The sequence below is a fragment of the Chenopodium album genome, chromosome 10, assembly GCF_948465745.1.
Source record: "Chenopodium album chromosome 10, dcCheAlbu1.1, whole genome shotgun sequence".
NCBI classification, from domain to species: domain Eukaryota; kingdom Viridiplantae; phylum Streptophyta; class Magnoliopsida; order Caryophyllales; family Amaranthaceae; genus Chenopodium; species Chenopodium album.
Genome location: NC_137843.1, coordinates 39,956,957 through 39,968,467, shown reverse-complemented (window position 1 = coordinate 39,968,467; position 11,511 = coordinate 39,956,957). Strand labels below are relative to the sequence as shown.

At 33.9% G+C, this 11,511-nt stretch overlaps 1 protein-coding gene across 1 annotated transcript; it reads left to right on the top strand.

Moving 5' to 3' along the window:
- The first annotated feature begins 1,568 nt into the window (after nt 1–1,568).
- On the top strand, nt 1,569–11,186 carry LOC145562434 (putative methyltransferase PMT9). The gene is made up of 8 exons (XM_081622710.1): nt 1,569–2,031; nt 4,915–5,079; nt 5,201–5,383; nt 5,462–6,056; nt 7,262–7,374; nt 7,481–7,701; nt 9,818–10,149; nt 10,706–11,186. Exons 1-7 carry the CDS (start codon nt 1,771–1,773, stop codon nt 10,131–10,133), a joined length of 1,854 nt encoding a protein of 617 aa, XP_081478836.1. The 5' UTR covers nt 1,569–1,770; the 3' UTR covers nt 10,134–10,149; nt 10,706–11,186.
- Nucleotides 11,187–11,511: the final 325 nt, after the last annotated feature.

Here is an 11,511-nt window from a genome sequence, read left to right as displayed (position 1 = left end):
GAAGAGAAATGTAAAAAGAGAATGATTAGTGATGCATATCATAATATACGAGCTCCAATTAATGAAACCGGAAATTGGATTTATTTTCCTTAATTGCGGTGGTCGCTGCTTGTTCTTGAGAGAGATGGGCAGCGTGGTGGTGCTGTGGTGCGCGAGGTGAGTGCCAACAAACCACCCATTTTTTCTCTCTCCTTCCTCCCATGCACGCCTCTACAACCAATTTTCTGGACTTCATTAACAACAAACCACCAGACCACGAAACCGGCCTATCTCCCTTCCCCCCACCTCGAAACGGCGAGGGGCGTCGTTTTCGTGGTGGAGGAAAGTGATGGGGGCTGATTTCGTTGCTGGGGAAGGACCGTGGTGGGGCTGATTTCGTGGGGTTTCGCGGTAAAGGGAAAGGGAGATCTTGGTTCGCCGGCAGGTTAGAATGCGTAGTTGGTGGTCGCCGGAATGTTAGGATTTTAGGTTGATGGTCGCCGACAGTCAGGGGCGGTGGCGGCGGTCTCCGGCAGCTAGAGGCGGTGGTTGAAATTCCAATTTCCATAAATATTAAATATTGATTTATAAAACATTTTTGGGAATTTAGAAAATCAATTAAATGAATTTTGAAAAAAAAAAAATAGAGGAACCACATTATTTTTTATGGCCTAGAATGTGCCATGTGGTTAGGCTTAGAGCAAGTTTTGCCCCAAGTCTTAAAAATTGGGTGACATCATCATTGAGTTTAAGATTTATTTTCCATTTTTCTTCTTAAATATCAAGCAAGTCTCAAATTGAGTCTTGAAATTTCAAGACTCAACTTAAGACTAGAAATTGGAACCCACCTCATTTTTATTTTTATTATCTTTATTTATTTTTTATTTTTTTTTTATTTTTTTACACTTTTCAACATATAATATGTCATATATTTGAGTCTTACGGCTAAAGTGATAAATTTGTACAAGTCTTAGTGAGTGAGTATTAACAAGAATTTGATGACATCATTTTCAATAAGGACCACAAAAAATGATGTCACATCCAAGTCTTAAGATTTGGGGCTAAACTTGCTCTTATGGTGATAAAAAATACTTCTATATATATACTAAAATAACAACCGCTGATGTCATCATTGCCTACGTGTCACTTTTTTATTTAATTTTTTCCCCCTAAAATGCAATGATGACGTCATATTTTTTTTTTCTTTTTAAGCTACCCTATTTAACATAGCATTGAAAATATATTTTATTTGAATTTTTAAATTTTGGATTTTCTACACATATTTAGTTATTTACGAGTTGTTAACAATAGTTAATAATATAATGTAATTGAAATTTCTTAATTAAGTATGAAAATTATGCACTTTCGGGAATTTTATATTCATATTTAATTAAAAATTAGTTAGGAAAAATGAGAAAGAATTTCTTTCAATACGTGTTAAAAGTATATAATTTAATTCTTATTTTAAAACCGTGCGATCGCACGAGATTAATCTAGTTGGTCGCTATAGAAACATCCATGAAGCGGGCTTAACAGGTTGTCCCGCCCAACGGCCCAAGACAAAACTAGTCAAACAATATTCATTCTTACACTTAACACTTAACGGTACACAAAAGACCAAGACATCATCTAGATTAGAGAGCTACAATAATGGAGAGAGAAACAATGAACCAGTGAGGAATAAACTACCAACCTTACCAACTCCAATCTTTCTTCTTCACTTCATTCATCTTCTTGTTTTTCTCTATCCTCTAAAAATTCTGATGCTAAATTGTTAACCTTAATACACAAATGAAGCAGAGGATTGAACCCCTTCGTCAGAGTTCAACCCTTGTCAAACATGGTTTGCTTGGATTAATCACATTTCTTGGCTTATTTTGTCTTTATTTTGGTTCTTTTCTCATCCCCGTTTCTCCTCCGCTTCACCGGGATGTGTTCTTCGATCAAGATGGTGTCGATCCCGTCTTCGGTAGCACTCTTGTTAAGGAGGATGACTCCATTGATAAACTCCCTGTTCAAGACTTTGATTCTTTACTCCCTAAGAGTATACCAGTAAGTTTTTGTATAATTTTAATTATTTAATTGTTTTTCAATAATTTGGGTTTAATTATGAGTATTTGAGGTTAAAATTATGATTGTTTCATTAATTGAGATTTTTGTTATTAAATTCTGGAACTATTGAATTCTGTATATTGTATTTTTTTAAAAAATTTTGAATTAGGATTGTTTTTCAGTGAATAGGCTTTCTATTGAGTTGGGAAGTATGAAATTTACTGTTTTTTTATTTTAAAATTATGATTTTTTGAGGTGGGATTCTGATAATTTTAGTAATTGGGCTTATTTGATGATAGAATTGTGAATTTTTATTTGCTGCTGAAGCATGACTATATTGCTTGATATGGATCACCTGATGTTAGGTTTAAAAGATGATTAGGAAAATTATTTACATCATCGAAATTATATGCGAGAATTCAATTGTTTTCAAATCACATGCTACTAATGAATATGATTTACCAATGCACCAATTCTCTTGCTTTCGATTTGCTTTGCCTCTTCAGCACACTTCTATGGAGGTGCACATCTTGGTAGCTCCCTCTCTTCAAACCCTTCCTAAAGAGGAAATAGTCATTTTCTGTCTTTGCTCTTTTATGTATAGTTTAGGCTTAATAGGACGAGGTTGTTCTCTCTTATTAGCTTAATTTGACTTGAATGAGTTGGCACATCGACATTGGTGTCTTTGCTCTTTAATGTATAGTTTAGGCTTAATAGAACAAGGTCGTTCTCTCTTATTAGCTTGACTTGACTTGACCGGGTTGGGTCCTTTACTCCTTTCCCATCGACATTGGTGTCTTTGCTCTTTAATGATATTTTAGGCTAAATAAGACAAGGTCATCTCTCTTATTAGCTTGACTTGACTTGAACGAGTTAGGTCTTTTCACATTGACATGTGCTGTGACTCTGAGTTCTCTAACTTATTTGGGTGTATGGTGACACATTGTTACCTTGGTGTGTTTGTTGCTCACTTCTTAACTGAGCTCTTATATAATTTTTCACATTCTGGTTTTTGATGGCCTAAATGTGCGGGGTGCAACACTTTGTGTACAAGACATGTACTATACATGTTGGATTTTTAGTTGGACATATTCAGGCAACATTTAACGTAAATGTGTGTTGGATTAATATAAGAGCCTAATTGGATGATTGAAACAAAACAAATAAGTTATTCAATTAATGAATTGAAAGTGATAAATTTAATCACATACAATACAATCAAAATTTTAATAAATTTCCGGTCTTGCAAAACAGCTAAAGAAGCTTTTACAATGTAACATATACTAGCATAATATAAAACAAGCTAGAAGATACACTGTAATTAATCATAGTTATTCTATTTTTTTTTCCCTCTAGAATACACTTTTTTACATTATTATAAGTTGCAACCTACATAATAAGTTTTCCAACACCCAACTCATATGCTACAAACAAGCTCTGAATTAAGTATTAAAGTGCAACCTTGGGGTGAATATAGTACAACTACTTTCACCTAGAAATGATTAATGTACAATGTAATTAATCATAGTTATTCTGTTTTTTTTTTTTCTCTTTATGATTGACCCCCTTTTTATTTGTTTTGTTTTGTTTTGTTTTGGAATTTTTGACATTTACTACCACTAAAAACATTAGTGGTAGCAAATGTCAAAATTTCCTTTTGTTTTTGCTTATTCAAGTTTAACTTGGAAAAAAAATAATGATAATTTCAAGGGTGCTATAAATCATTCAACCATAATTGTTTTACAATAAAATTTAGGATTCATTCAAATTGAAACAACATTGATACCAACCAAGCAACAAATAGCAACTACTATTCAGTATATACAAAAATTTTAATTTAAAATTTAAAAGTGTATATTCAAAACATGTTATAAATCTAAAGGATCATAATTATCTCATATGTAAAATGAGAAATATTATTCTCTCGATAATATATGCAAACTATAAAAAAAAAAGAGTGATTATTTGACAAAATATTCGTTCATATGTCAAATTTGATAACTTTGTTTTAAAACAACACATAAGCTACTTGTTTCTTTATGTTTTCAAAAATGTTGTCAACTTGAATTATAATAAATCAATGTCAGTAGTTTTAATATTTGTTTATATCAGTAATGCACACATCACGTGCATATAGGGCTATTATGTGAGGTAGATGAAGTGGAATCTACCACAAACATCATCTTAACTTTGAGTAGATGTATCTCCTGTCTTAGATATATTGTGATGGGTGTCTATTTTACATTTGAATAAGATAAAAATGGACCCCTTGTTTGATTTTGGACAACTCACTAATGCTCAGTTGACTCTTCCTCCACAAATTCTGTTTGGTTTATCTGGTGAGGGGTAGAGGGATTTGTTTGTTTGGTCTGACAATTGTAAAAGTATTGAAATGAGATATCTAGTTTATCAGCTCGCTTTCCATCCAATCCACTGATTGTCATATAAAGAAAAATGGGGTGCTGTTTTTTTACAAAAAAATATTGTAAAGAAGCCTATCTTATCACTTTGTATCACTTCTACATTGTATAATACCCAGAGGAGACATTTTTCTCCCCCTTTTTCTATCCAAATTTTCTGCCAAAAATATAAAAAAATAGTTTTAAGAGTCTTGTGCTTCAATCCTTCTGATATATGCGTTATGGATTTGTGGACTTTTGTGGTGATTATTTCATCTAATGATTACTGTACAATATTCTTCCAAGGAAAAAAAATATGAAATTTATAGTGGAGTATAAACCTCTTTTTGGGACTACCAGGGAGGGGGGTTGTTCAGGGGTTTTAGGATACATGCATCGTTTCAATACAAAGCTGAGAATACTAGTCTATTTCCCCTTTAATCCATTATGAAGGTAATTTTTTTATTATTTTTTTTAATGACAGATATGTGATATGAGATATTCAGAGTTGATACCGTGCTTGGACAGAAATCTAATATACCAATTGAGGTTAAAGGTAAATCTTACATTAATGGAGCACTATGAACGACACTGTCCACCTCATGAGCGTCGGTACAACTGTCTTATTCCGCCTCCAAATGGTTACAAGGTTGGTCATTAGTTTATTTTCTCTAGAGAGGGACTTAGGCTATACTTTTATTTATTTTTAATTTTTTTTATTATTATTATTATCTATTTTTATTCCAATGACTTTGTTGTTAGAAAATCAGATACCTGTCAGATGGCCTGCTAGCAGAGATGAAGTGTGGAAAGCAAATATACCTCACACACACCTTGCACAAGAGAAATCTGACCAACACTGGATGGTTGTGAATGGAGAAAAGATAAATTTTCCTGGTGGTGGAACCCATTTTCATGATGGTGCAGATAAGTATATTATTGCACTTGCAAGGGTATGCGGAAGTTTTTTCATGTTATGATTCTACTCTATCTTAAAACTTATGCTGATGATTACTATTGTATTCGTGCAGATGCTCAAGTTTCCTAGTGAAATACTTAGCAATGGTGGAAATATAAGAACTGTTCTTGATGTGGGATGTGGAGTAGCAAGTTTTGGTGCATATCTTCTTTCCCATGATATTATAGCTATGTCATTGGCACCTAATGACGTACATGAAAATCAAATTCAGTTTGCATTAGAGAGAGGAATTCCATCTACTCTTGGTGTGTTGGGAACTAAAAGACTTCCATACCCCAGCAGGTCATTTGAACTAGCCCATTGTTCTAGATGTAGGATTGATTGGCTTCAGAGAGATGGGATTCTTTTGTTGGAGCTCGATAGATTACTTAGGCCAGGTGGATATTTTGTGTACTCTTCTCCTGAAGCATATGCTCGAGATCCAGAAAACCGAAAAATCTGGAATTCAATTTATAGTCTTTTAAGGAGGATGTGCTGGAGAGTTGTTTCAAAGAAAGACCAAACTGTTATATGGGCAAAACCACTGAGCAACAGCTGTTATTTGAAGAGAGAACCTGGAAGCAGACCTCCATTATGTAGTTCAGATGATAATCCAGATGAATCTTGGAATATTTCAATGAAAACTTGTATCACTCCTTATTCACCAAGTAAGTGTAAAAATTCTTTTGATCTTCTGTTTGTCCCCCTTTAATTTTGCCAACTTCTAATATTATAGTCTTTCAACTAAATAATTTATAATATTTGAAGAATAGTAATTTACTAATTTTGCTATTTTTTGTCCAAATTGTTGATTAAAAACTGCATATTCTGTTTCATAGAACTTTAACAATTGTGTCACCTGAGTTTTCTTCATTTGAATTAGGACTGATTGATAAATATGTATTCATTTGATTGTTTTTGCATGATCCATGAGTTTCCACTTAAGAATCATACAACTAGTCTTAATGATTTTCATTGTTACTTACACTCTCATTATTTGAAGTTCTGCCAACTTTCTGATTCAGTCTTTTCCATGCAATTCTACTCACTTTGCATACTTCCTATTTTGTTAAGCTCAATATATTATTAAATGGTACTTTGTCCCACATACATCTCTTGCATACTCTCTCTATTCCACAAAAAATATGTAACCCACACTTACTCTAATATTTTCCAAAATAATAAACAAAGCAAGTGGTCCTCAACAGTTAAACTTTCTTCACTGTTGCATAAAACTGAGTAGAACCTCAATGAACAGAAGATTATTAAAATATTTAGATCCACTATTCCTCTGTGATATCTTGAAACAGAGAAATAAGAGTCTTAATAGATGGGGCTATGTAGTGCCTTTTATAGTTACACTTCTCATGATAAACAGATCTAGGATATTGCCTTGTAACAGTTAAAATAGTAGATTAGTCTGTGTATGGTTTAGGATTATATTTCTCTTTTAAATTAGCTAATAGGCTGTGTACACCTGGTATTGCTTAGTATTTAAAAAGGTTCAAGGCACACCAAGTGAATCTATGGGGCACACACCTCATTTCTCTAAAACTTCACGATTTAAAGTGTTTTAAGAGAGTTTATAGACACTATACAGTGGACTTAACAAAGGTAGAAGAATTTCAACATGAAGTAATTAAAAACTAACGACGATAGGTCTTCAAGCCTTAGAGTGGCTTGGTGCTCCTCACTGAGGCCTTTTTGAGGGCTTGGGCTGCAATGCTTTGGTCTTCAGCACCTTGATGCCTTTTCAAACACCAGTCATACTGCAGTATTTTGCTGAAATTGTTAAAAATAAAATGAACAATTGGTAAGTCTTTTACACATCTTTATATTTCTTTAACATGTTCCTGCTACTTGTGTTCTATAGAAATGCACAAGGAAAAAGCAAGCGGTTTACTTCCCTGGCCACAGCGGCTTACTGCATCTCCATCTCGCTTGGAGGATATTGGCGTCAGTTCTGAGGAATTTCAAGCTGACACTGTAAGCTAACAATGTTATGTATTCTTTTCTGTCCAAATTGTGCTCCGATTTCCCTTTATATTATTAGAGTTAAGGTTGACTAACTATGAGGATCCATCTATTACAGAGCACATGGCGCTTTAGAGTGATTGAGTATTGGAACCTAATGAAACCTATTTTACAAAAGAACACTTTGCGGAATGTCATGGATATGAACTCCAATCTTGGCGGATTTGCTGCTGCTTTGAATGATAAAGATGTTTGGGTGATGAATGTTACCCCTATCCGTTTTGCTTCGAAGCTGAAGATCATATATGATCGAGGCCTCATTGGAACTGTACATGACTGGTAAGAGAAGCTTTGTTCATGTATTGTTACTTGATCCTGATCCATTATTTGCACAACATGGATGCTATTTTTTACTTTCTTTTATTCTCTATGGTTGTTTTACTTCAATATGACACTTTTTACAGGAGTGATTGTGGGGTTATAAAATTATATAGGAGTAGTCAAGGGAATAAAACTAAAACATTTCTTATAATTTAGGACAGAATGTAAGATCATAGTCTATGTATGTGTATATTTTTATCTAAATTTAGTATGTGTATAGTTTTATCCATATATGATGTAAGCTTTAGAACTACACTTGTGGTGATATCAAATTTTAGTTAAGCTGTGCATCACTATTTGACAAAATGTTGAATCAGGGCCGAAGGTTTAAATTGGTGAGTCTAAGCAGCTGTGAAAGCCTGAAAACAAATTAGTGCCTTTTTTTGAAAAATAAAATGTATTTGCTCATAGCTAATAGGTGAACAAGATTTTCCATTTTTCACTGGTTGCTTCAAATAAGAATTAGGCTCTGTTTGGTTCATCTGATTTTGTCGGAAACTATTTTTTGTGAACTTATTTTATTTTGTTTAGATTTTTTTATTTTTTATTTTTCTTTTTGGAACTTATATTGTCTAAACTTATTTTATCTGAATTTTTCAAAAAACTTATTTTAGCTGAAATTAAGACCCTACATGAGATGCAATCTATATTATTATTTTGGTTTGTTCACATGTTTGTGTATGGATTTGCGACAGATTAAACATCCTGCTTTGCAATTCAACATTTGTCTTCCAATCCCCAGCAAGTGCATTATTCTGTTGCATCTTTGTTCTCCTAGTTAATGTGTGTATGCTATAGAATCACACACTAGTGTTTTTTCTATGACAATTTGTTTTAGCTTTATTAGGGATGCCTAATTATTGATCAGATACAAAATTTCTCAAGCTGGTAGAACAATCCTATATTAGTCCACCTTAGCAACTAAAGCCAATCAACCAAATGCAATATATTCCACTTTCAAGCCAAACAAAACAATCTCTAGATAAATCATAGAGGAATGTCTTTTGGAACAAAGATACTAACAGCAAAATGCCATAGGTAATCGGTTGGGATCTTATTAGCAAACCTGTGTGTCGTGCTAATAAAAATTATAAAGAATCATGACTGAGTTATCACTGGGTACAACTTGTGAGAAGAAAATATTTTTAAAAAATATCTCTATGATTACAGCCAGCACCTGACCGGAACCGGAATGTATCGCGACCGGAATTCAAAATATTAGGGATTTGAGACCCGACTGGAAATTGTTCGGACTTGAAAATTCTAGTCCGGAAATCAGGAAGCACCTATTTTCTTGGACCAAACCGGATTGGTCCGGATCTACTTTTGTACACCCTTTCATGCTACTCCGTAATACTTCATGACAATGTAATAATCTCATACAAATTTGATTATGGGAAGATAACTGGTTTCTTCCTGCCCCTTTTCAAATATGACAACTTAAACTGCTTTTAACCCATTAGTTCGTGTAAGCAAGTTCATTTCCCAAGACATAAATAGGGATACTTATACCTCAAAAAGTTTGCTTTCCTCTCACATAATAGAATTAATCACCTCTATTCACATCTTATCAAATGATTATTAGTATAAACCTTTTTGGGGTCCGACTCTTTGTGGTAAATTCTCAACTAAACCTGGAGCTAGGTAGATTCAAGGATTGGGACCAAGCCCTCCCCTTGTGGAATATTTACAATAACGGACTTGCTTGAAAGGAGAGATTAAACTGAAGTCACGTTTCTTTTCCTTGTTTTTTTTTTCTTAGGATGTTTAGCATTGGAGCCTGAGATTAGCAAATTGTTGATATTTTTAATCTTTATATATTGAATGACACTACATGTTTGCACTTGCTCGCGCGCACACACACATGTATGTATGTAGTGACTAGTGAGTTGGTATAATATGCTTTCTTTTTTCACACTGCTGGATCTGCCCAATTTTCTGGCAACAATGGAAAAAAGAAGCTATAAAATCGCATCTTCAAAACTACACTTTCCTGATTGCCATTTGTTTTGCTTTTCTTATTCTATATATTAATGGAAAGCAATTAGAGTTTGAGTCACATGTTGCATTGTAGGTGTGAAGCATTTTCTACGTATCCACGCACCTATGATCTACTACATGCATGGATGTTGTTTTCAGAGATTTTAGAAAGGGGCTGCAGTGCTGAAGATCTGTTGATAGAAATGGATAGAATTTTGAGACCAGAGGGATTTGTCATCATCAGAGACCACCCTTCAGTCATAAATTATTTAAAGAAATTTTTAATTGCCTTGCGTTGGGATGGATGGGTTGTGGAGGTGGAACCAAGGGTGGATATTTTGTCAAGAAATGATGAAAGAGTTCTAATTGCACGTAAGAAGCTATGGCGATATGGGGTTACTGTCAGCTGAATGTAGCTCTAAGAAGGTATGTACAAAACCTAAAAGCTTGACTATATCATGTTGTCACTTGAAGTCGCCCTAAATTTCACAAATGTCACCCAAATCACATGAAGTTGATTTTACAATAGGGTGACGTGTATGTGTTTTGGGGTGACTGACTATGCCCACATAAACACACCCATTCTATATAAGACCCACTGTTCTATGTTACGTAGTTGTTGCTTTAAAATTTGCAGTTGTTGCATGTCAGATTTAAAAGAACAATCTTACCAAAAATAGAAATACTACATATAACATTGAAAGCAGGTATCAGTCCCTAATGTAACTCCCTCAATGTAAAAGAAAATGCTTAGTTCATACTTGAGCAAGGATGCTTCAGATGCGAATATTTGTTGGTGAGTTATGCCCATCTTGTTTTAGTTTGCTTCGTCAGAGCATTATGGGAGGGGAAAAGAGCTAGCCTTGTGTGAATTCATCTAAACTAGATAGCCTTCACTTTGAGTATCTACCTACGGGTATGTTGATTGAAGACATTGTTTATATGTAGTATTTATGTGGATTTTATGATTTTTTTTTTCCAGATTCTCCTCGCTTGAAGGTTTTATTATTATGAAGCATCTATGGCATTGTCACAAGATTTATATCGTGGTTAGCAATTTGTGAAGTTACATTCTCATGTTCTGTGGCTGATGAGCTGCACCGATTGTATGAGATCTTCTGGGAAAATGCAATTAAAACAAACCGAAGGTTTGTATTTGTTGTTTGGAGTATTCTTTTATGCTTCTCCTTGGCTAAACTGTATATGAAGGCCACATAATTCTTTGGACGATGTAGACTCCCTCCGACCCAGATTATGTACTCAATTGTGTCCAAAAGTGTCTTTTTTTTTTTTTTTTTTTTTCAGATATTCATGTGGGTTGATAGTGTAATTTTTGTTTTTTTGAACACAAGCTTGACAGTGTAATTTATAGTGACCAAGTTTACTATCAACTTCATATTCCAAATCCTGTTTATTCTATTCATACCCTATGTTTATGTCAAATTTGGTACTCTTTTTTGGCACATTTGCATCAGCGATGATGTCTTTTGCGCAAAAAATTGAATTTAGATGGATTATTTCACGTAATGGTTCTTGTGTGATTTATACACGAGTGATGATGTCCAATCTCAAATGACATTAACGAAGTTAGGTGCTTGATTGATCTAGGGATAAAGGAAAACTATCACTAGAGGTTGTTTATGAGATGCATCATAAATAAATAAAAAAAACCCATTTATCGCTAGAGGTGATCAAATCGTTTGGACATCAGCTCTACTTAACAATTCTAGGTTTTGACGCAGTTTTTTTTTTTTTTTTTTTGACAATAGCAAAACAGTTGTCTTTGCT

Coding starts and splice junctions, on each gene's coding strand:
- LOC145562434 (XM_081622710.1), top strand. CDS start 1,771: ATGAAGCAGAGGATTGAACCCCTTCGTCAGAGTTCAACCCTTGTCAAA. Junction 5,384..5,461: donor ATATTATTGCACTTGCAAGG/GTATGCGGAAGT, acceptor GTATTCGTGCAG/ATGCTCAAGTTTCCTAGTGA. Junction 7,375..7,480: donor AGGAATTTCAAGCTGACACT/GTAAGCTAACAA, acceptor CATCTATTACAG/AGCACATGGCGCTTTAGAGT.